At 39.0% G+C, this 26,117-nt stretch overlaps 2 protein-coding genes across 3 annotated transcripts in view; one reads left to right on the top strand and one right to left on the bottom strand.

Moving 5' to 3' along the window:
- The window catches only part of LOC135224358 (carbohydrate sulfotransferase 11-like), a 111,286-nt gene extending 107,311 nt beyond the window's left edge, over positions 1–3,975 (top strand). For both annotated transcript variants that reach the window (XM_064263283.1, XM_064263284.1), the window contains exons 4-7: positions 410–509; positions 784–909; positions 1,188–1,267; positions 1,751–3,975. In XM_064263283.1, coding sequence (XP_064119353.1) covers positions 410–509; positions 784–909; positions 1,188–1,267; positions 1,751–2,438 — 994 coding nt within the window. In that variant the 3' untranslated portion in view covers positions 2,439–3,975. The remainder of the gene's footprint in view (positions 1–409; positions 510–783; positions 910–1,187; positions 1,268–1,750) is intronic.
- LOC135224359 (uncharacterized) lies at positions 3,966–25,760 on the bottom strand. Its single transcript, XM_064263285.1, has 5 exons — positions 25,629–25,760; positions 22,883–23,082; positions 20,471–20,594; positions 5,796–5,936; positions 3,966–4,359 (listed from the first exon to the last, which is right to left on the bottom strand). The coding sequence occupies exons 1-5, from the start codon at positions 25,629–25,631 to the stop codon at positions 4,204–4,206; spliced, it is 624 nt and encodes a 207-aa protein (XP_064119355.1). The 5' UTR covers positions 25,632–25,760; the 3' UTR covers positions 3,966–4,203.
- Between the last annotated feature and the right edge of the window lie 357 nt (positions 25,761–26,117).

Raw genomic sequence — 26,117 nt, 5'->3', positions numbered from 1 at the left:
GCCGAGGCAGTCGTTGTAGGACAGGAGATAGAGCACTCCTGTTCTGAATCCTTTATTTGTATCACTGTGCTAACTAGCACTATTCTGCTGGAGACCAACTATAAGACAAGTCTTTATTATTGGCTGGTCTGTCTGATGGAGCCCTGGGGGTGGGGGACTATAAGTGTAACTCCTTTGAGGATGAACAGCAACTATGGTATCTAAAGACCCTGTATATTTAATGCATGAATCTGTAACAAAGTTTGTATGAAGGTATTACCTAAACTTTCAACACCTACAGTTGTGTAAGTTTGTAGTGTATCCCACACTAAAGTTAATGCACTTTATATTCAGAAAATAACTTTTGTTCTCACTTTATATAGCCTTTCTTTGTGACATTCACCGTCTAATGAAACCTAATTGATTTCAGGACAACATTTCATCAAATGTTTGTAGACCGGGCACATTCTCTAACTTGGTGTAAGGTTCCAAAGGCAGCTAGTACCAGTTGGCTCCATGCATTCCTAGAGGTAAAGTACATTATGTTATTTTACATCTTTAACATATTTTTGTATTTCATTAAAGCGCTCTAGCATAACTGTCGTTATGTGAAGTTACAATATCTTTCACTATATATTTTTTGAAATCCCTTGTTTTTCTAAAAAAATATTAACTAAATTTGTACTTTGTATAAATGTAACTTGGTGGTCTCATTGAACAATTTCCTTTGTATAGTGTACAATTGAATTTGAACTGGAATACATCGTTATGAGCGGTTGGTAACATTCATATATTTTTCTCTAGTTGGCAGGAGTAAAGGATGTTGCTTCTAAAGACATGGCAGGAAAGCATGCCCTCTTACGTGAGAAGTACCCCTTATTAACCAACTCCTTGCTAAAGAGAATTATGCCTACATCTATGAAATTTATGGTAAGTCCAATCGGTAGCATTTGTATTCAAATGTAGTGCATCTCATTGCAGCTACAAAAATATTCTTGTACACATTGAGACTTTTTAAACTGCCATTTTAATTTTATGCTGAAACACCTGTATAGCTATAAAAAAATTTACAAGTTCTTAATCTCCTATATATAGGAAAAGGGAGGTAATTTATTATCAGCAAATGAACTTCTTTTTTTAGACAAGCATTAGTGTTGCTTATCTCCACATAAAAATAATAACATTAACAATCACTTCTAAATCTTCAGGTTGTACGTCATCCCTTTGAAAGAATATTATCAGCATACAGGGACAAATTAGAAAATTCTGAAAGGGATCTAAAAGACAGGTAAGTGATTAACAATGAAGGTACTTGTGTGCATTCTTCCACCTGTTATTTTATTCTATAAATATTATCCTCTTGATCACTGTTGAAAGTTGAAGTCATGAACTGCCCCTAATGAATACACACGTATTTTTTGTGAGGAGAAATTTTAAGTACATAATTATTAAATCTTGCTATAGTGTAGAATTGGATGCGTCAAAATTTCAGGTAGAGAACATACAACATTTAAACCAAATAAATTAAATAACTGGTTTATAAGCCAGTTACAAAACGTTTACGTACAGAAATTTATGCCAAGCAGTATTCTGCTATCTCAGTATATTATACAGTACTTATGTATTTTTTTGAGAACTGCAAATGAACATTTAATATTCTTGAAACCTTCCGTTACATTGTACTGTATTCAAGACATGCAGTAATGTTGTTTACAGTTGTACAATGAAGGTAAGATATGTATATACTAATATATTTCTTTCTTTTTTTCAGGGGTGGATACTATTACGCTATATATGGAAAACGAATTGTTAAAGCTTACAGGAAATCAAGTTCTGGTAGTGAATTCAGCTCAAATGAACGTAAGGAACCGACCTTCAGAGAGTTTATTCAGTATCTCCTTGACACTGATGTTGAAGAGTATGATGAACACTGGAAGCCAATATTCCTCCTATGTACACCTTGTCACATCAGGTACGATGTCATTGCTAAAATGGAGACTCTTGGAAAAGATGCTGAATTTATTCTTTACCATCGCGGTTTGTCTGACACAGTTAACATTGAGTGGTCACATAAAACTGACCAATCCAAAAAGACTACTGATGTTATAAAGTCTTATTATTCTCAGTTAACTTCCAGTGAGATCAAGCAGTTATATTACAAATATTTACCAGATTTTTTAATGTTTGAATATGATGTTGAACCATATCTAAATCTGATGAATGCTCCCAAGAGAAATGAAACATTAACTATTAATGGTGAAGAAAATGATGAGTATTATGGCGAAGAAGAAGATGAGGAGGATGAAGACTACTATGATGAAGAGGAGGAAGAGGAAGAGGAAGATGAAAATTATGAAGAAAATGAAGAATTGGATGAAGATGCTGAGGAAAATTATTATGAAAGCTACACAGCAGATAAAGCCAAAGTAGTAGAAATTACACTTAATGAAGCTAAATAAAAATAAAATCTGCATTGGCTGTGTGCTATGCTGTTACATGCCATAAGGTTTGCGTAGGAAATATGCAGATAATCAAAAGTCATCTTTACTAGCTATAAAAAGGGTCATTCACATCCTAGTTTATTACAATCTCAAAAAAATGTCATCACTTACAAATATTTGTATCATGTTATTTTGCCATCAGAGAAATTATAATTGATTATTATGTAAACAACGGAGAACTTGGAAAATATTTTTGGCTAGAAGAAAAAATGTCAAGTCACCTGTTTATGATAAATTTGTTTTCCAGTGCTAATGTGATTGACTTCGAAAACAATTCCCCATAGCATCACATCTTGCTTTTACTGTGGATCTTTATAATTTATACAGTAGAAAAACTACTGAAACATTATACATTTAGGTTTGCTAGTAACATGTGACTCTTGTATGCACTATTTAGTCTGTGATATCATAGGTTAAGAGCTCATTGTTTTACTGGTTTTTATATTCACCATATTGAAATACTACAATACAGTGTATGGCTTTTAAGCATATACTTTTTACACATGATGATGATGATGTGTATGAACTTCCTTTTTGAAAAAACACTCAACATGTGTCATACTGAAAAGCAGAGTATATACTATATATGTTAGATTTGTCTTTGCAACATGTATCCAACTTTTACTACTGAAAATTAGTTTTCATTTGTGCTTATAGAATTTTAAAATAGAGAAAATGCAGGTAAATTTACATATAACACTATATGTACTTACCATTAATTCTCCAAGGTAGACCATATAGTAATTTATATACATTATGTTTTATGGAAGAGGGAAAGTATTTTTTAATTTAAGTATACTGATGTGGGTTGCAGAGCACGAGGAAAATTTCATTGTGTGTTTTGAACTGCTCAGTTATTGACAGCAGTTAAAATGTATAAACTAAGGGCATATTGCACAAGGTGTCATTCAGCATCATTATAACCAGAGTTAGCATTTATAAAAAATTACATTGAATGAAAGTATTATTTTAAATAGCACAATAGTGAAAAATATGGATGTGCCTTGACAAAACAATGATTTAATCGATGTATAATTGGTAATAAACTTAATTATTTGTACAAAGTAAACTTGCTTTACTTTGCGTGATGTTACTCTATGGATCAATGATCACTTCCAGTTCTATATTTCTCGTGATGCTTATGCAAGCACTTTAGCAACTGGATACCTGAAATACAAATGCACTTCCAGTACTAAAACGAGAGTTAACTTAAAGATTCAAGTATGCTAGTCTATTAACCTTGAGAATTGGAAAAAACTTGAAGCTCTAACCAAGGCACTGTGATGTAGTGAATGTCTTCCTTTCCTTTTTTTTTTTTTTATTGTATAGCATATAATTGTTGGCTCAATATAGCAATGTATCGATAATCTGTGATGTCAAAGTTTGCCTTCTGTGAAGGTTTTGTGATTAATGTGGGAAAGACCATCTTTAATATTGTGGGCAACATGTTACTGTGAAGTACATGTACAAGACTGTAATAAATACATATATTATAGACTTTTTTATTTTTTATCCTATTTACTTTAATACACTTTGTACATTTGTTTTACACTGACACTTTGAATGATTAACAAACAACTTATAAACAATATACATGCAAATAAAATTACTATACGAACTGTTTTATTACATCAATTGATGATGCCAAAGTGGTATAAAGCTTGAAAAAGAAGTATATTATCAAAACAGCTTTAATTGAAAGGAAAAAATTGAACAATCATTTCTAGCACAGTTTGATCTGCCAAGGATATTCCCAATTTTTACGAGTATGTTCATCAATAAATGTCTTGCATATTTTTGTCCTTGCAATTTCCTCATCTTCCACAAGGTCGGTTTCATTTACGGTGATGTGTGGATTATAAATGAACTCGCCTGTTTCCTGAAAAGCATATAAGGTAATTTTTAATTCAGTACAAGCAATCCCCGACTTACGCTAGAAGTTCTGTTCCTACGCTATGACGTAAGCCGAAAAATGGCAAAACCCGAGACGTAATTGAAAATTGTAAGTAAACCTTACTATTAATTCTTTGGGTGTCTTGGAAATGACGTTAACTGCATTTTGATTGAGCTTTTCATAAAAGGGGGGGGGGTGGGGGGGGGGGGGGGGGGGGGGGAAATTTTACCATTTACCATTTGCAGCCATATCTAAGTTCAGACTATATCCTGTAACCCAGGAAAACAATTTTTGATGAATAGTATATTTGAAATGAGACGTAACTTCAGAACGACGTAAGCTGAGTACAACATAACCTCTGAACGACATAATCAGTCTGACATTACCCGGGACTGCCTGCAATTTCAATAGTATATACGTACTTTCACTTTCAATATACTATCTATGACATTCCAAAAGCTATAACCTAAGGGGGTAGTGCCATCAAATTACTTAATATTCTTTGCAGTATCCCCCTTAGCTGCAACCCCTTATGTTCCTTTTACTGCACCTCCAATTCATAATCTCTCTCTTCTTACTTACCACCCTCTCCTAACAATTGATTCATATTGCAACTGCAAGGTTTTCCTCCTATTACACCTTTCAAACCTTTTTACTGTCAACTTCAGTTTCAACACTGAATGTTCTCATAAGTCCCAGTCTTTGTCCTTTGGCATAAATTCTACACTCAATTCTATTCTAAGTACTCAAACACTAACAATTTGAACTTGAAAAAACGCATTTACAAAAATACTGTATCGCAATCTTGTTATTCAGCATCCTGGGACAGGAATAATTAACAGAAAAACCTAAGAAATGGTTAACTTTTCATATACTAAATTTTTGGTACTCTAGCTTTAAATGTCCTAAGAATATGATCATACTTCAGTATGCATTTTTTGCACAAAGAAAACTATTATGATGGGTGTAATCATAAAACTGAATCCTCAAAAAAATATCTGAAAAAGGTCATGTTCAACTGACAGTTTAATCCTAGCTCTAGGCATGCAGATCCTTGATGAGAAAGTAGACAACAAGGAAACAACCATAGAAATAACTAAAGAAATAAGATTCTCAAACTGGGAACTAAATAATGAGCGTTAAAAACATGGTCCTATTGTAATTATCCGTAAAACTAAGAAACATTTCCACCAGAACAAATAAAAACTTATTTCTTGAAGGAATATAATGCACAATGAAAAATGAAATAGATTATGCAAAATATAAGTAGACTGCCCTTTTGAAAAAGTAAACCTGTATGTCATTACTCAATTATCCCAATATAAATTTTGGGATTTGCAGCAAGTAGGAACAGTGATGGCAAAAAAGCATTCTCTTCTAAGAAACAGTAAATATACAAAATAAACAACACTACAACTTACCTGTAAAAAGCAATGTCTTGGATCTGCATCTTCCGGTAAGCTTTCGGGCAATTTTATGGGAACTATTTTCACAAGATGCTTCACCTTCCATAGATATGCATTATTTTCAGGATTGTTTTTAATTATGGCCACTGCACTTCGCTGAAAATGAAAAATATCAATATTTTGTTCATGATAAAATGTTAATTCATACCAATACACATGCTATAGAAAGGTAATAGAGAGGAAATACCAAGGAAAGATGAAGCAAAAAAAAAAAAAATCAGGAAATTGTAACACATGAATTTCAGAATGTTATACATGAAGTGCTTCTTATTTTCACATACGATGGAAAACAGTCCAGGAAATATCAATGCAAGCAGACCTAGACTTAAGACTACGTACAAATAATTTACTGTATATTCTCCCAAAAGCTAAAATACAGCTCTCATAAACTTTGACCACACTGGCAGATGAGCATTAAAAAATATGTTATTAAAAATTACAAGTGACATTCTCAAATCAAACCAATCCACTACATGTATAAACATAACCAAATGAAAGCCATCAGTGTTGCAGAAGTCTAACTTGGAATATCTCGTGAGATACTGCAACTTTTCTGAAATCAGAAATGTTGCTCATGCAATAATCTGATAAAGAAAAACATAACTGTAAAGCATCTATATTTATTCAATACTTCTCCATTCAACACTGATCAGCACGAATAAAACACATGAAATTACCAATGTTACATTGTTAAGTAGAGTTCATAAACTTGAACCTTGATGCTTTCCACTACTTTAACAGGACCATAAGTGGAGTACAGGAAAATTTAATAACCATGGCAAGAAATATGTACACATGGCATTCCCATGATATAATTAAAAATTACATTTTATATATAAACTTCTGATAAATAACTTCTTTTAAAAAATGCCCCTTTTCTTGTTCTTGCATCTTCCTACATAATTTTCTTTAGTACATAACTCATGAATTTTTCAACTACTACTGACTTCCATTTATAAAATGATGATATTGTGAATTAATGACATGATAGGATAAGGTAACTTGTCTGCTCAGAATTTTCTTCAACCAGTAAATGCAACAGCTCTAACCTTATTTCTGACATGATTCGAACTTAAAAATGATATTGTTATGATACAATAAAGTTTTATACATACTTACCTGGCAGATATATACAATTAAATGGCCCACCCAGCCTCCCCTCAGGAGACAGCTGGAAGAAAAAATATGAATTAGAAAACGGGTATGGTTCCTATTCCCGCCACCCAGCGGCAGGGGGGTAGATCACCTGACCTACCTGCCGCGTGTGCCGTGAAATTCGAATTTCTGTCGGGGACGACGGAGTAATAGCTATGTATATATCTGCCAGGTAAGTATGTATAAAACTTTATTGTATCATAACAATATCATTTTTATACATTCAACTTACCCGTCAGATATATACATAGCTGATTCACACCATTGGTGGAGGGTAAAAGACAGCTATTACTGAATATACAGGTAAACAACATACGTTGTAGGTAATAAATAAATAAAACCTTGGTTCCTATGTGTTTAGACGAAGGGTCGACTTCCTAGCTATTGCTAGTAGTCTGCTTCGTCTCAAGAGCCTCAGCGAGGATGTGACCTATGGCTAAGAGTTCTTGTAGATCTGTCAATGGGGTCTTATCCACTTACTTGACAGAATCTAGTGGTCATTTGTCAATGGGGTCTTATCCACTTACATGACAATACACCAATGCCTATTGGCATAATTTAAGGAGACAAACAACCCGATCCCGATCACCTGACCCTAACACGAGGGTTTGTGCTTAATTTGAAAAGAGCTATCCCCAAACTCATTTCAAATAACCCCAGAAAATAATACACTTATGTTAAAAAAAATAATTTTTTTTTTTTTTTAATTCACTATACATACTCTGTTTTTTTTCATCTGTCCATCCGCCTGTGGTGTTTTTGTATGGTAACACTGCGTCCCGGGCTTTAGATAGTTACATTCAGCTGACATCAACAATAATAATAATATCCTATTTCGAATATTAACGGTGTACTTCGCATACAGTAAATTATTAAAACACTTTTCAGTTGCAAATGTACATCCAGATATCCTTTTATTTACCTAAAACTTACACATACCGTAACTATTTAAAACCCGGGACGCAGTGTTACCATACAAAAACACCACAGGCGAATGGACAGATGGAAAAAAACAGAGTATAGTTAAGGATCAGTGTCGTCTCCCTATCCCAGCAACGCATCCGTGGACATGTATAACAAAGAGAGAAGGATCTCTCATAGGCCCGCTTGATCTCCTTCGTGCAAAGAGAAGTCAACACAGAGTTGCATCTCCCGTTATTACAGCAAATATGTCTCTCACGACATATTGTTATGGAAAGAACAAGAATTGTTAAAAGCTCGCACTTCAAGCGCTTTTAATTCTTAGCTGTTTGAAGGAATCATCAAGTTACTCAAGAAGTGCTTTAGAGATTCCACTGTTCCAAAGAAGACCAGGGCTTTCTTTGAAATAGATCTCTTCTGGATGAAGCCCAGAGCCTGGCTTGCGCTTTGCGCCTGCCTGGTGCCTCGCACCTGGCTGGAGCCTCGCGCCTGCCTGGCGTCTTGCGCCTGGCTGGCGCCTCACTCGCGGCTGGCGCTTCGCTTGCCTGGCACCTCGCGCCTGGCTGACTTCTCCCCACTTGCTGGAGATTCGAGCTTGTTAAGAGTCTCGATGAAAACTGGCGATGTCCACCTCGGACACTTTATTTGCCTGATTTATTCGCCTCTAGCGCATCTGCGCCAGATTGGAGGCCTACTCCTTCTCCTCATCAGACAATGACAGTGTTTATTTGGACTGTCTTGCTCTGGCGTCTTTACGCCTGTTTGGCATTTGGCGCCTGATTGGCGCTACATTGTCCGAAAGTCTGAACATCCACAATCGTTTATCAGGAGAATGGAAAAGGGTGGAAGAAATTCTTTCACTTTGAGCTTATGGCCTCCGTAACAAGGGGAGGTAATTTTAGTCAGCTACATCCAGTAGACGATAGGAAATCTAATAGTCCGAGAGACCAGTCTTCCTCCGAGGAGGATCATACTTGAGTACTTCCGTTGCTTAACGAGCCACTCTTCCTACATGTTGATGAGTTCTCTTGTTGCAAAATCTTCCCTATCCTTGCACGAAGGCAGGGAAAGAGCCTGGAAGTCTAAGGAGATTCTGAGCTGAAATTGGGAGGATTTCTGATTTCTAGCTCTTTAAATATCTCTTCGAACCTTCTGGGAAGTGGTTTTTTAAGCCCTCATCGTATTCCAAAGACTCTGTCAGCAAACGTTTAAACCTTATCTTCTTTTGTAGATGACAACGTAAATACATTGCCTGGACAACGAATCCTTTATCTGAAAGCGTTGATCCAGGAATAAAAGGTTTTAGTTCTTTTGCCAAACATACCATGCTGGCTGGAACCCATTGCCTAGTCTTTCTAGAATTTGATTCCAGATTCCAAGCCCAAAATTTCACTCATCCTTTTGGTCGTCTAGTACCAAGAGAAACATTGATGAGGAGCAGTTCCATCTTGTCAGAACACGGAATCTGAGGCCCAAATAGGATCCCATTGTATTATAAGATCTCTAGTCTTGTCGTATAGAGGTATTGTATAAGATCCCGAAGATCTTAATGCTCTGCTATCTCCAATTCCCTTTATAGAGACAGAGTATAGCTTTTTACTGCGTTCTTTGATAGCAGAAATATACAAAGGTGATTCTTCCCTCTGAAAGGGAAGAAAAAACCGCCATGTGGTTCACTGAGGTATCGGAAGAGGACAGTTTCCTCATTCCCTCTAGCATGATCTGCAGTAATTATATATCTTATTCATGACTACTGTCATTTACCTTGAAACATCCTCTCATTCATGTCCACTTCTGGTCAGTCTGCACGCAGACAGACTCAGAGTGGAGAGGTTGTTAAGGTCCATTTAAAATTGATGCTGAAAGAATATTCAGACTGTCTTGGAAAGGACTTCCTAAAACTTGCTGTGAGAAGAACGTGACCATCTGTGAATCCAACCTCTCTAGTCTAAAATGAGGCATAACGTATTATCCTCTTCTTTCTTTGACGCCCTTTGTCTTACATTCTGTAAGAGTTTATATTTTTTTTTTAGGGGAAAAAGGGGAAAAAAAAAAAAAGAACTAAATTTTTATTCCCTTTCTATAAAATAAAGATGGCGTAGATTGCTACCTCTCTCTTATATTCTTTCTTCCCGTCCTCGTGCCTGGGCAACGAGAGAATGGAAAATTCTATCATCGTTATTCAGCAAAACAACAAATTATTATTATCCTATTCTCCTAATAAATGATCCAGGATCGAGGAGAATCATTCAAGATTCCTTCCTAGGACATCAGGCCGTAATGTACGGTTCTAAATACTTGAAAAAAAGCCTCTCACACCAATACTGGAGAGCTCTTACGAGTCTTTTCCAATACCAAAACATTACAAGGTCTCCCCTTGTTTATATGTTTACATAGGAGTAGGAGTAGTAAACATCCTGTTAATAACAATGAAAGAGGAGAAAGAGGAGCTGCATGGTTCAAGGGACTAGCCGAAACGTGCAATAAAAAAAGGGGTTGCCAAGGTCTTTCTAAAACCTGCACCCAGATTAACTTATGAGTCTGATATATTTTCTATCACTTGTCTCATAAGGTTGAGGAAAGCGAGAGACTTCTAAAGATATCGGTTCTCTCACCATGTAAAGGTCTATAAAGCAGAAGAACCCACTTATCCTGACACGTACTACGTTCGCCTGTGCGATATCTAGAATAATTGACAGTAGAGGGTTGATCTGGCAAAGAAAGTTTCCCCCAAAACAACTCTTCTTGCCAGGAAAGAAGTCGCTCACGCGACCACTATATCACCTGACATGAGAAGTCTGTTCTTGTTAGAGACTTCCGCAATTTCAGTTAATCCTGACAAGGGCCACGGCCGCCTGTGCGACAACTTGTTTCCCTGTCAGGAAAAAACTGATCTTGTGTCAGTTCTCAAAGAGGAAACTCTTGGAAAGTCTATCTCCAAATACTGAGAAATTGGAGATCCTGATGTCTTGCGCCTGTTGGCGCCTCGCTCCTGGGAGGCGTCCACGCTTCTGGCTGGCGTCTCGCGCCTCGCAGCGTCCTCGCGCTTGCCTGGCGCCTCGCTCCTGGGAGGCGTCACGCTTCTGGCTGGCGTCTCGCGCCTCGCAGCGTCCTCGCGCTTGCCTGGCGCCTCGCTCCTGGGAGGTGTCACGCTTCTGGCCCATTACTTGCAACCGTGGTCAGGAAATCTCGATATCAAAATAAGAAGAGGTGCTGTAAGAATCCTATAATTTTACAGTACTTCCATAGTTGGATTTTTCTTCTCAATTTTCCTCTTTATGTTATGTGCCAGAACATCTGTGTCTTTATGGTACCCGACATCCTTTCACATGTTAATTCCGTTCTTATTATGAATAACTATTACATACGTAGTATAATCCATTCAGGGAAACCATTTCCCACTACTAAAAGAATGTTTCCCATTCGACTCATACACTTCTGCGCAAATATCCCGATTCTAAATACGGTTGTGTCGTTTCTCGAAGACTTAAAACCATAGCGTAGTCTTGAAGTGAATCTCTATTACATCTCTTCTCACTAAGTTATGTACTCTAATAAGACATGCTTTCGTAAGTATGAGTGCATTAAAATAATATAATGTTCTGCTGCATTAGAATCCTTTAATCATGTTATCTACAGTAAACAGCATTGAAAGGTTGTAATATCTTTCTTATTGAAAGCTTCCTAACAAAAGGCAGACAATATTTATTTATGACAGCTTCAGTATTCCCTCAATCCGAGGCTAAGACCACGATTGTAGGGAAGAGATACGGTTAGTTATCCCATTCCGCAGGAGAGAGAGCTGAAACCGACTGCTCACGACTGAGAACAACATGGTACTGCCGCTGGTCTCTCTCAATTCAAAGCGAAAGCAGTCTTCGAAAGCCGACTGGCCTTCCCTTTCCAGAGTTGCCAGTTACTCCATTAAATAAAGGAATCTTATAAGATTATTATCGAGATTCAGGAAGTTTTATATAAGCATAATTAAGCGAACGAGACTTCGACAAGTCTAGAAACTAAATAGGTGTCGTCAAAACAATCCTTTTAAACAATTTCTTCCTAGGAAAGTCCTAGAAGGGTACTGGTAATTCATGGAAACCTCTTCTAACACGAAGAAAATGTTTCTATCCTACTCTCAATTCACCAATAAAGATATGCTTCTCCGATCACTTCTCGAAGACACGAAAGCATCATATAACTCATACTCCTAGCGTAATAGAATACTCTATAATACTGTTTACATTAAGGTAAACCGTATTAATTTAGGAAATTTTGTAAGGATTTTCCACTTGAACCATTATAACATAAAGTTTCGGTATGTGAGTATGCCTTGCCATACCGTAGTCCCTAAGGCGATTTGTCCTAAGCATGTAGGAGCTAGAAGCTTAAAAGCATACATATATGCTTTATCACTCAACGAGATCCATATAATTCATTCGATTGACAAATAATCTAAATCGTTCTTATCAGAATAGATCTATATCTAAAAATGCACCGATGGGGAATCTTATGTTGAAACTAACAATTTCATACCCCCGCCCATGGGATAGCGTTTCTCATCTAGTTGCGAAAAAATGTTCGAACAATGACTTTATCACAAGTGTTATCGAATGATCTCTAATATTAGAAGGCGCTAAATCGTCGCCTGATTCGAAAGGTGGATCGATTAAAGTCATTCTCATTTGAATAATCCTACCAGAAGGCATTTACTACGAGGATCTTCGTCAAATTCATCATTATTCGAAGTTCTCCTATCCATCATGGAACAGTAGGCATAAAAAGGGAGAAAATGGTATTGTTATGATACAATAAAGTTTTATGCATACTTACCTGGCAGGTATATATATAGCTTATCCTCTTGACGCACTGGCAGAATTTCAAAACTCGCGGCAACCGCTAGTACACTGGTAGTTCAGGTGATGGCCACCCCGCTCCCGTGGCGCTGGTACTTGGAACTATTCCCGTTTTCCCTCAGATTTTCTCTGAACCCCCTGTCTCCTGAGGGGAGGAGGGTGGGAATTTAATTATATATACCTGCCAGTAAGTATGCATAAAACTTTATTGTATCATAACAATACCATTTTTATGCATGACACTTACCTGGCAGGTATATATATAGCTGATTGACACATTTGGAGGTGGGTCATAGACAGCAACATCGTCATAATTCAAAAATTAACTAAATTTTTAGAACTATGTATTATGTTCCTTACCTGCTAAGGTAGCTGACTTCGTAGGTCCTCCGCCTCTTAGCCTGCTAAACCTTAGTAGCTCTCAACTAGGACGTGACCTGTTTGTTGAGAAAGCTAACAATAAGGGCCTGCCCGACAACTGGACGTGACCAATTTTTGTTGACAGAGAACCCTAGCCCTCATTTACCACGGGCCATTCATGCTAGGAAAGTTAGTCACCTGAACCACACACACATATAATAACACTAACCAACAGACTGAGCTGGTCTTAACCTTCTCAGACAACCATAAAAACCACTATAACCTAATTAATATAAAAACCTAGCATGTTATTAGGTTGGTGTGGGGTGGAAACTCCTTTGCCCAGTACTGTACCTGCGGATACATACGGGCCTAAACGTTTGACAATTATCAAAAGTTGTCTTCACGTCTCTAAGGTAATGAGAGGCAAACACAGAGTTTGTCCTCCAATACGTTGAATCTATAATGTCCCTTGAGGGCTAAATTTTTCCTGAATGCTAAGGACGTAGCTACTGCTCTCACCTCATGAGCTTTAACTTTAATTATACCGAAGCATTCCTCCTGACAAAGCAAATGAGCATCTTTAATGACTTCTCTTACAAAGAAAGCCATTGCGTTTTTTAGACATAGGTCTAGTAGGATCTTTTAACGGAGCACCACAGAGAACATGAAGTTCCCCTAATGCTTCTTGTTCTTTCTACGTAAAACCGTAAGGCTCTTACTGGGCAAAGAACCCTTTCTTGTTCTTGACCTACCAGATCAGCCAGTCCTTCAATCTCAAATGATCTTGGCCATGGATGCGAAGGATTCTCATTCTTTGCTAAGACTCCTGTTGAAAAGAACACTGCTTTGTTGTGCTTCCATCCTATTTGCTTGTCAATAGCTTGCAGCTCGCTAATCCTTTTAGCTGTAGCTAAGGCTACTAAGAAGATAGTTTTCTTCGTTAGCTCTCGCAAAGGCGCACTGCCCATAGGTTTCGAACTTATCCGTCTCCAAGAATTTGAGAACGACATCCAAATTCCAAGAAGGGGTTCTGCACCGTCGATCCTTCTTTGTATCAAACGATCTGAGGAGATCTCTAAGATCTGCGTCATTGGACAGGTTTAAACCTCTGTGTCTAAACACTGCAGACAACATACACTTATAGCCTCTAATCGTCTGATTAGCCAAACCTAGTTCTTTCTTCAGGTATAGCAGGAAATCTGCAATCTGTGTCACAGAGGTACTGGATGAAGAAATCTTCCGATTCTTACACCATTTACGGAAGTTCTCCCACTCGACTGGTACACTTTGATAGTCGATGGCCTTCGTGCTCTTGCAACTGCCTTCGCTGCTTCTCTAGAAAACCCCCTCGCTCTGACAAGTCTTTCGATAGTCTGAACGCAGTCAGACCCAGAGCGAGGGTGTTCTTGTGGAACCTGTCGAAGTGGGGTTGTTTGAGAAGATCTACTCTCGTGGGTAGACTTCTCGGAGAATCTACTGTCCATTCCAGTACCTCTGTGAACCACGTTTTGGGGCCGGCCAGTATGGGGCTATCAGGGTCAGCCTTGTTCCTCGACTTTCCCTGAATTTTTTCATTACCTTTCCTAAAATCTTGAACGGGGGGGGAAAGCGTATGCATCTAGACCCGTCCAATCTAGTAGGAAGGCATCGACTGCGACTGCAAGAGGGTCCGGGATTGGAGAACAATAGTTCGGTAACCTCTTCGTCGCTGCGGTAGCGAAAAGATCCACTACTGGAGTGCCCCAGAGCTTCCACAGTCTCTGGCATACTTGAAGATGCAACATCCACTCCGTGGAAAGCACTTGTCCGTCCCTGCTCAACAGATCCGCCCTGACTTCTTCTTCTCCCTGAATGAACCTGGTGAGCAGGGTGACGTTTTCTCTCTGCGACCACAAAGAAGAATCTCCTTCGCCAGGTTGCAAAGGGACAACGAGTGGGTTCCTCCTTGTTTCCGTATATATGCCAGAGCTGTGGTATTGTCCCGCGTTGATCTGCACCACTTTGCCGCTGATCCACGGTCTGAACGCTTTCATAGCCAAGAAGATCGCCATCAGTTCCTTCCTGTTTATGTGCCATGCCTTTTCTTCTTCGCTCCAAAGGCCTGACTCCTCCCGAGGGCCCAGCGTCGCTCCCCAGCCTGCGTCTGACGCGTCGGAAAATAATATCCGGTCTGGGTTCCTCTGCTGGAGTGACGTACCCTCTGACAACCTCTCCGGAACTAGCCACCACTTTAGTTCTCCCTTTATCTTTCGAGGAATTGGAAACCGGAAGGAATCTGGTTGCGATCTTCTTGCCAGACTTCGTTCAGAAAGAACTGTAAGGGCCTCATGTGAAGTCTCCCTAGTGAAATGAACCGCTCTAACGAAGAGAGTGTCCCCACAGAGGCTCATCCACTCTCTCGCTGAGCATTGGTCTTTCATTAGGAATTCTTGCACTTTCCGTATACACATGGTCTGCCTTTGCGGGTGACGGAAAAGCCCGAAAAGTCACTGAGGATATCAGAATCCCCAAATAAACTAGTTCCTGAGAGGGGATCAATCGTGACTTTTCCAGGTTCACCATCAGACCCAGTTGCTGAGTTAATTCCAATGTTGACGTCCGTGTCCTCCAGACATTTGCTGTTTTGATTGTGCTCTTATGAGCCAATCGTCGAGGTAGAGAGAGACTCTGACTCCTGCCAAATGAAGCCACTTCGCCACATTCGACATCATTCTTGTAAAAATTTGAGGCGCCGTGCACAGCCCGAAACACAGGGCTTTGAATTGATAAATCCTTCCCTGGATCACGAATCTCAAATATTTCCTGGACCTTGGATGAATTGGAATATGGAAGTACGCATCCTGAAGGTCCATGTTACCATCCAGTCCCCTGTCGTACCGCTGCCAGTACTGAATCGTTCGTCTCCATCGTAAACTTGGTCTTTTCTACGAACAAGTTTAGCTGGCTTACGTCCAGTACCGGCCTCCAACTTCCTGATGATTTCGGTACTAGAAACAGACGGTTGTAAAACCCTGGGGATTCGTGATCCAGAAACCGGTTCTATTGCCCCCTTTTCTATCATGGTGACGACCTGATGCCAAAGAGCCTCTCTCTTCTCTAAATCGATGTAATAGCCCCTAGGGCTCTCGGAGCTGTAGCGAGAGGTTGGTTTCTTGAGAAAGGGAATCTTGTACCCTTCCTTCGCTACCTTTACGGACCAAGGATCCGCTCCTTTGCTTTGCCAGACTTCCCAGAAGTCTAAAAGTCTGGCCCCCACACAAGTCTGGAGGACTTCTGACTCATTGTTTGGTTGAAGTTTTGGGCCCCTCTTTTGGTTGGAACTCTTTTCCCTCTAAATGCTGGTCGAGCGAAAGTCCTACCCCGAAAGGGCTGCTGTGCTGTCTTCGTATCCTTCGTATCTTATTCATGACCTTAGAAGGTAAATACTTCCTTACCGATGACGTAAGAAGATCTTGATTCGCCTTCTGAGTGAGGGAGAGAGATAGTCCTTAATGATCTCTTGCGGGAAGAGCTGTCCTGACAGAGGAGAGAACATCAACTACCGACTTTTGCGCGTTCGACACTCCTTTAGCAGCGAACGAGCATAAGAGATGTCTTTTCTTCAAGACGCCTGCTGTAAAATTGAAGCCAATTCATTAGCTCCATCTCTCAAGGCTTTATCCATACAGGACATAATACTTCTCGACAACTCGGATACTGACGACTCTTCCATCTCCGAAGTTCGAGCCAGGGCCCCCAACGACCAGTCAAGAAAATTAAACACCTCAAAGGCGTCCTAAAGATACCTTTGAGTAAATGGTCGAACTCCGACGAAGTCCACCACACTTTGGCTGAATGACAAAGCATGTCTACGGGAGCTATCCACTATTTGTTGAAAAGTCTCCCTGGGAGGAGGCAGGGCACTCCAGGCCAAGACTTTCCCGTAGCATACCAAACAACCAGACTTCGAAGCCAACTTGGCCGGAGGAAATACAAAGTCCTTCCACCCCGACTCTTTCTTCTCCTTCAACCACTCATTTACGCGTTGAAGGGCTTTCTTGGCCGAAATGGACAAAGTCATTTTCAAAAACGACGCTTTCTTGGCTGTCTTCGTCTTCGAAAATTGCGACAAAGGCGATGGCGGGCCTGTGAAGGTTGAAAATCTCCTTCAAACAAAGAAAGAGGCACTCTGTTAGCCTCCTGTAGTCCGAAGAAGGAGCTTCCGTCTTGTCCTCTTCCGCACTCTCCGCAAATTCTTCCTCCTGCGAAGAATATCTTGAAACCAAGATCCTGCTGACTCTCCAATACAGAGTCCTTATGCAGCTCCTGTTTAGAAAGCGAATGCGGCACTGACTCCCTATAAAACTCCTCTCTTCCTTGTCGAGACAATGTTTTGACTTGCTGCCGCCTGCGTCCTGCGTCCTCCTGAACGTATGCGTCCACCATGCGTCCATCACTTCTCCTCTTGCGTCCTGCGTCCTGTACTTCGTCCTTCTTAAGGGACGCACTGCGTCCTGGATCGCGTTGTACGTCCTGCGTCCTCTTGGAGGACTTAACCGGGAGAGACGAGTCCTTACGTCTAACCGAAGGTTGTTCGGGAGCTTCTCCCATGATTGAACACTCACTGCCAATCTCTGCTGCATGTCCCGCAGCACCTCCTTCGTTTCCGCCTCCTTACGAGACTCCTGATGATGAGGAGATATCGAGGACGCACCGGGCTAACACGAAGAGGCGAGCGAACTTCCAACTGACGTGAAATCCTCTTCCTTTTGATAGGGATCATCTCTTCATCCTCCGATGAAAAAATCTCAGGGCTACTCCACCCTTCTTGTCGAAAGCCCGTTTCCTCCTGTGAAGAGGACGAAAGTATGACCTCTTGAGAGGACGCGATACTTCCGCGAACCGCCTACTCCTTCCCGAGGCTGAACTATCCGAAGAATAACGCACTTCCCAGTATCGCCTTTTCTATGGCGTACTGCAGCAGCCTGGGACTTATCAACAGGACTGCCTGAAGGGACGACTGATCGCAAGTCAACCCCTCTCTCCTCCCTTCGACTGTCGACATGCCTTCTCCCTTGGGTCTGGGAGCTTGACAGAGGTCTCGGTCTAGGAGCACGAGAGAGACGATCAGGCGCCCCCCGCCCCCTCCACAACACTGTCACCAAACACTTCCACTTTGTCTGTTAATCGTTTAATTTGTCCTCCCACTGGACGCAAGGGCAGCGAACAACTTTCACTATTTGTGGATCAGTAGTATCCTCAGATACAGCAACTGGAGCAGGAGAAACCTGGGGGGAAGGTGCTACATCTACATGTGAATGAGCTGGAGAAGACACATGCAAAGATTCATCCAAAGGTTTACTCGAAGATCCGATCTTTCACTCCTAGATACAGATTTCTTCTAACCCGATCTTTTTCTAATCTCTCCACATACTTCATAAGAGCCTTCCACTCTTTCTCATTCAGACACTGACATTCATTGCACCTATTGTCCCACGTACATACAAACTCCCGACACTTCTTACAAATAGTATGTGGATCTACCGATGATTTCGGCAGTCTCACCTTACACCCTTCTTTCACACAAACTCTAAACATACTTCCTGAATCAGACATACTAAACAAGGTCCAAACAAAATGCGATTGCCACTACTACTTCGTGAATACGATACCAATATCCAAAAGTCAGATAACGAGCAGGAAAATTCTAACATAGAACCAACAACGATGTTGCCGGTTCGGCTGGCAGAGAAAATCTGAGGAAAACGGGAATAGTTTCCAAGTACCAGCGCCACGGGAGCGGGGTGGTGGCCCGATCACCTGAACTACCAGTGTACTAGCGGTTTGCCGCGAGTTTTGAAATTCTGCCAGTGCGTCAAGAGATAAAGCTATATATATACCTGCCAGGTAAGTGTCATGCATAAAACACTGTTTTAGGATGCCTTTCCAATGGCTATCCCTGGCAGTCTGGGACGCTCTACAGAACCTGCCGAGGGACGCCTGACCGGTGGGGATTCTCTGAAACCTCCTTACGGTTTTCGACATTCCTTCTCCTCTGGGCTTGTGAGCTTGGAAGAGGTCTAGACCTGAGAGCGAGACAGAGCCGATCAGACGCACCCTCCATTGTAATGGGGGAACACTATATTCACTTCTTACGTTCTAAGAGTTAGCATTTGAACTATATCCAAAGTCTACAATTTGCAAATATTGATATTGTAGATTCTGCGGAGTAAAGAAGGTGATGAGGATGCAACAACTACTAGTACTGTTACTACTATAATTTTGCTCGTTAACACAAGAGCTAATAAAGCTTCTAAAGGATAGTTTACTTTTCTGACTTTCCCCAACTAGGAAGAAAGATATACATTTCTCAATCAAATCTAACACTTATTTGTATTAATGAATAAATATAAGTAATTCCCTTTCATGAAAGTATAAGTAATTCACTTTTGTGAAAGTGCATGAGTGTCTACCGAAAACTTCGGTAGTTAGACGTCACTAATCTTCGAAATTTTCGAAGTTAATATTATCAAAAAGTTAACAAAAGCGTATGCCGAACCAAAGATCCATTACTTCCCTGTAAAAGTTAGCCCAGACGATCGATGGCGATGAAACACGAAAATCCATCAGGAGGAACTGCAAACGTTGTTTTACATTCCAAGCGACAGAAAAAATATGAATTAGAAAACGGGTATGGTTCCTATTCCCGCCACCCAGCGGCGGGGGGGGTAGATCACCTGACCTACCTGCTGCGTGTGCCGCGAAATTCGAATTTCTGTCGGGGACGACGGAGTAATAGCTATGTATATATCTGACGGGTAAGTTGAATGTATAAAACTGACATTTATATGAAATGAAAAAAAAAAAAAAAAAAAAAAACAGAAGCATAATTTCACAAAAATTTAAAAATTACAATGAAACATTCTGTATTTAGCAATGAAAGTTGATTACTATGTTGTAGAATATACTACTCTATTACAGCATCAGAGGTCTTATATTGCAAGATATTGTTGTATGTTATCTTTTTGTTGCCACTGTTTTCTTTTTTTAACACATTGTATTTAGTTAAGACTCTCAAAAAAGTACAATAATGGCCTGTTGACGTGCTCATTATGAATCTGTACACATTACGAATGTACTCTGTGGTTCATGCATACTTTATAAATGTACTGTATGTGGTTTATATTTATGTAAGAACATGTTGTACATGGATTTATATACAGTACAGAGTATGTAGATGTTATCCTAAGAACAAATTAATACACCTCTTCATAATATCCTTTTTCAGATATGCTTAACATGGAGTTATGTACTGTACTGCATAAGATACGCGTTAACACAAGAAAGAAATTAACATACCCTCTCAAGGCCGAACCTCTTCATAATATCCTTTTCCCAGTGGGGTTTACGCTTCAGACTTCTAACCCTGGTAACTAAATGGAGTGGTGATGGTTCATAGGGAGGATCAACTGCGTCAGGGTGCCTGTAATGAAATGATTATGCACTGAACAATAAACTTACCGTACTTAATGTTTCACAATGTTTAAGCTCAATGTTCATACTGTTTCTGTGACAGAGTAGTTTAAGAAACAATGTCAACATTTACTTATTCAAACAACCACCAAACTATTTATGGAACTTAATGCTACAAGTCAAGAGAAGGTAGCAAACCAGCTAGGACTATGCTAATCAGTTACTATGATGAAAAAGCAAACAGTTCAAGGATTTCATGAAATGACAGCTTAACTTGTGGTGATGGTAAGGGAAACCACACTCTGATACATATCCCACCTTCCAACTGGCATCATCATCATCAGTGATGTTTTTACATCAGCTGCCCTTGACAGGGTTCGACTGCTGTTTGTCACATGCACTTACACTTAAATTCCCATCTAGACCTACTGGTCTGCACCCTGATACTGCCATTATCTTTTACTTAGTTCTTCACCCTTCCTTGACAAATGTCCAAATCATCTCAGTCTTTGAAATGAAGAACTGTAATTGCTTGCTTTAACAGTAGCCTATAGCATACTGGTAGGATATGAAATTCAATTAAGAGTGAAACTGGCTAAAATTGTTGGTCAATTTAATATGTTCTACTGCACTCACTCCCTGATTCCCTGTAAAAATAAGTACCAATATGTATCAGGAGTTACCTTTGACCCTAGCTTTACTCCTTTGGAGAAATTTGTAAAAAATGTTTTCTATTTTTAGAATTAAAACACTAAATAGATAAGAACTGCTTCTGATTTTTGCTCTACAATTTTTGTAATAATGGTCTATCTGGTTATCAGCAAATTCCAGGAACATTTTAACTTTCAAAAGAATTTATCTAGTGGTGAGTTTTATTCTTTATTAGTTATTAAGAATTATAACATTACTGGGAACCTATCTGTTTGAATAGCTTCCTCAAGATAGTTGGTCTATTATTCTTTGTCGGCACCTCCATTTCCATCCATGCTACTTGTTTTTCAGTATACACACCCTCATTCTATTTAATGCAACACACAATAACACACTGCACACTGCCTAAGTGTTATGTCTTCCTCTTGATAAAAAACTGCAGAACTTGGCAGTTATGGTGTTGTTCTTAAGCGTAATTTAATTTGCAATACTACCTTACAACATGCTCCTGATCCATTATTTATTCAGTCTTTAAATTTATTGGTTGCTTCTGCACTTATAAATAGCTTTCACAACTATTCTGTTAATTTTACCTGTATCTAATTCTATGACTATGAGCCCGTCCTTACCATAATAATAATAATAATAATAATAATAATAATAATAATAATAATAATAATACAGGCAGTCCCTGGGTCACAACGGGTTCGGCTTACGACGTTCCGAGGTTAAGGCGCTTTTCAATTATATTCATCAGAAATTATTTCCAGGGTTACGACGCATGTTCCAGGGTTACGACGCATACAACACTCATCTGGCAGAAGAAATATGACACCAAAAATGCAAAACAATCAATATTTGAAGTTTTTTTTTATGCAAAATGCAATAAGAATGCAGTTTACATAGTTTTGAATATACACCCAAAGCATTAAAACTAAGGTTTTCTCAGCATTTTTGGTGATGTTCCGGCTTACGACGATTTTCGGGTTACAACGCGTCTCAAGAACGGAACCCCCGTCGTAACCCGGGGACTGCCTGTAATAATAATAATAATAATAATAATACTATAAATACCACCCAGTCGAATTGGAGGACTGTGATAGACAAAAAAAAATAATAAATAAAATAAAACAATAATATTAATAATGGAAAGACAGAAATTACAGAATCTGAGAATTCACCACACTCCATCAACATAACAGGGGGGAAAACAAGTTACAATGTAGCCCTAGCACCCTGTACATGAGCATAATTGGTGCGACCTGATGTTGCATTTGAAATATAGTAGTAATCCTTGCAGTAACACAATCAAAACACACTTCCTTTGCCACAATATACTGTATTCTAAAACATGGCAATATCCTGATTCTATTGCTAAATTAAAAACATTCCTTTGTTATGTGTACAGTACTGTTATACTTGTATGAATACTCTATAGTCTAAAAACTGTGAAGAGCAAAGTGCAATCCTATTGCATAATACTTTTAAAAATGCATTAACTACAGGATGAAATGCAACCTTCCTCATACTAGGATCCCTGAAAAATTTTCCTTTAAGACTGAGCACTGGAACAGTACTAATACTACACCCTCCTAGCGTAAAATACAAATTCTTTAAGAAAAGTAACAACAAACAGACATAAATTACCTTGGGTAATATTTGAAGCCAAAGTATTCAATGCCTCCATCTGGTAATCTTTTTGGGTATTCACCTTTATTCCCCAGTGGGCAGTCAAGCGGTGCTGGATCAGTCTTTTCTCCAGTTGACCAAGTTATTTTACTTGAACAGGACCGTACCCTAATGCTTTGGGTCAATTGACCTGCCCTCTGAATCCCACGACGTAACATCTGCAAACAACAATTAGACACACAGTATAATATATATGTTGTTGGTAATTTTAATATAGATATAAATTATTAGCAAAAACTAACAATGATACTTGATATGAGAAAAATTTTGAACATTATATTTTACAGATAAAGTTTTCTTGCATTAAGCAAAAATTCAACAACATAAATCTGCCTCCTACTACATAAAATTCTTAACTATATATATGATGCAAATAAAGTTTTAATATCTTCAGTACCTCCAACAGTAATTTTGGTGATTCCAAAACCTTGTCCTCATAGGACAAAAAAATAAAGCTTTTTACTTTATTTGACTTGATATACTCATGGCAAAGAATAAGCTTGGTCTTTTAGAATTCAAAATGATAACATAGGTACATTTGTTTATATTACTTCTGTATACCTCAGAATAATTTCAAATTACATTATTTTGTGAACATCAGCTCCTAAACCAGAAATAATGAGCTGACAATGCAAAATTTCTTACTAAATTTGAGCTTAACTTTGTGGGATATACATTGGAAAAATAAAGGTTACAGGCATGTCCACCACATAATAACATAGACAAAATGTAGAATATAACTGAGGATAGCGCTATAATTGTACATGATCTGAGAAAACAGAAAAATCACTAAGCTTAGGCTATCTTACTTTTCCAGTATCAAAATGGCTGGCAAGCTTTGATTCCAAACATGTCTTTATAGACTGTAAAAGGGATGCTACATTTAGATATAGGCCCTAAAATTAGGGTAAGCTAGGTTGCATCACATTAACCTAAATCATTCTAAAATTTCAGGTTACCTTAGGATGCATTTATCTATTTCCTCAATTTTTTTCTTTCCAAACTGAAAAAAAAAAAAACCACGTTTTCTTGTGTGTTCACCATTACTGATAGACAAAGGATAGGCTTCATAGAAAAAAAAAAGGAATGCATATGAAATTTGTAAAAATCACATGTAGGCCTAGATCTCTCAGAAACTCAATATTTCAAACTCCATCCTCCAAAAAAATGTACTATTGATATTTCTTCCAAAAAAATTTACTATTGGTATTTGTAAGTAACAACTCCACATGGAATGGAAGAACTGGTTCCGCAAATATGAGTCATTAGGGAGCCATATGTTCAAGAGGGGATTGGCAAAGGAAACCTATTATAAAAGGAAGCAAACCAACCTAACGTACCCTAACCTAACCTCACCTAGTTGGCCGTGTTACTTAGCTGAGGGCGAATGGCCCCTAGACCCTCAAGCGAAGGACACTCCACTTTTTAATAAATGTCCCCTTGTAACACTGTGCATGCACAATAGGTAGCATTCCAGGATGGCCAGCATGCAAAAACATGGTAATTCTAAGCCCTCATTCCGTGGTAAAGTAGACTATGGCAGTTGACATTTTCCTATGCTATTTTACTTAATGAACAAGAATTTGAAGTAATATTTATTCGGCTGACTATAATTAAACCGTAATTTACCTTTGAAGACTACACGACAGTACGAGGGGTGCTATGTACCGACGTACAGAATTCAAAGGTAAATAACATACTAGTTACAGGCGACTGGCAAAATATTACTACCTTAAACTCTTGTAGAGTAAGTAAAATAACATAGGAACACGTCAACTGCCACAGCCTACTTCGACTGAACAATCTTCGAAGGTTTGGTTCAGGGCCAATAAACTTAAACAAACAGCCATATTTGAATTCTGGTAGGGGGTGTGGGATACATAACCAGCAGGGAGTGTAACATATACTTAGGTTATGATACTAACCTAACCTAACCTAGAAGAACGTGTTACCTGACCGGGGGGGCAAAAGCTCCCCTTAGTCTCCTATAACATGGCGCATGCGCAGTAGGATTCGGTGTCGTAATAGTAGTAGTAGTAATAGGCTAGATGGATTTTGGCTATGTAACTGCTCTATTAACGGTTTATTTATCGCTTTATTTCACCTTGTATTTCGTGTTTCAAATGTCATAAATAAGAGGAAATAACACAATAACACGGCAAAACCTTCCCCAAAGTGTTTTACCCCACCCATAACCCCGCTTTCCCAACGGCCATCCTTACCGTAGGATAGAGTTTAAGGCGTAGCTAATTCTCCCAAGTATTTTACCCCACCCAAAACCCTGCATTCCCTTCGGTCCCCCTTACCGTAGGATAGAGTTCAAAGGTAAATTACAGGTTAGTAATTACAGCCGGCCGAAAAAATATTACTTTAAAGTCTTGTTCAGGAGGTAAAATTCTGTAGAAAAACGTCAACTGCCAGAGTCTAGTTAGTTCGCCGAGATATAAGGGCTTAGATCTACTAAAAACATAATCAGTTCTGCGGTTAATTACACTCGACCGACAAGAAATACCTAGGTAGTAGTATAGCATTAAATTCTCAATTACCTAGGTAGCCTAGCTAGCCTCGTACTAGGTAAGGTAACACAGAACTGGGCTAAGCTCTCCACTGTAGGTTAGGCTAATTATACTACAGCCTATGCTACTACTAGTTGATGTTGCATGAGTTCAAGACTTGGTGAATAAGAAGTATTCGGATACATTACCATAAAGTGATCAATTTGTAACAGCCAACGGCAAATTTCACTAATAACGCTCACAAACCAAAACCCGAAATAATTGTTAGCCGAAGTAGTAGTAGTAGTTATGGGTCGAGGCAATGCCTTTGCAACGGTGCCTCTTAATCTTGAGTTTTTTTTTTGTTTTTTTTTATTTGTTGAGCTCTTTCCTTTTTTTTTCTCTCTCTCTCTCTTTTTTTCCACATCAAGTATATGGTTTCTTTTCTTATTTCGTTGTTACCTGTAAAAAGAAATTTCCCAACTACTATGTCACTTTCCTTCTCTTCATAGGGTTGTTGTAGCCCTATTGCTTTAACACGTTCTTCTCTATAAGTACAACAATATAAGAGGAAATGAAATATGTCTTCTACTGTATTATGGCAGAAAGGACAACAGGTGTTCTCATTCTGGTGCCTTTTTGCTATATTTAAATTAAGAGAGTTGGTTCTGGCTTTGAAGAGAAGTATTGAACCAGTA

This window comes from Macrobrachium nipponense, chromosome 12, assembly GCF_015104395.2.
Source record: "Macrobrachium nipponense isolate FS-2020 chromosome 12, ASM1510439v2, whole genome shotgun sequence".
Lineage (NCBI taxonomy): Eukaryota > Metazoa > Arthropoda > Malacostraca > Decapoda > Palaemonidae > Macrobrachium > Macrobrachium nipponense.
Note: the sequence above shows the minus strand (reverse complement) of the source record. Positions and strands in the feature narration are given on the sequence as shown.

Excerpts from the sequence above, each read along its gene's own strand:
- LOC135224359 (XM_064263285.1), bottom strand. Across the intron at positions 20,595-22,882 it reads GGCTTCAAATATTACCCAAG|GCACCCTGACGCAGTTGATC; the intron begins GTAATTTATGTC and ends ATTTCATTACAG. Across the intron at positions 5,937-20,470 it reads AGAGGTTCGGCCTTGAGAGG|CGAAGTGCAGTGGCCATAAT; the intron begins GTATGTTAATTT and ends TTTCATTTTCAG.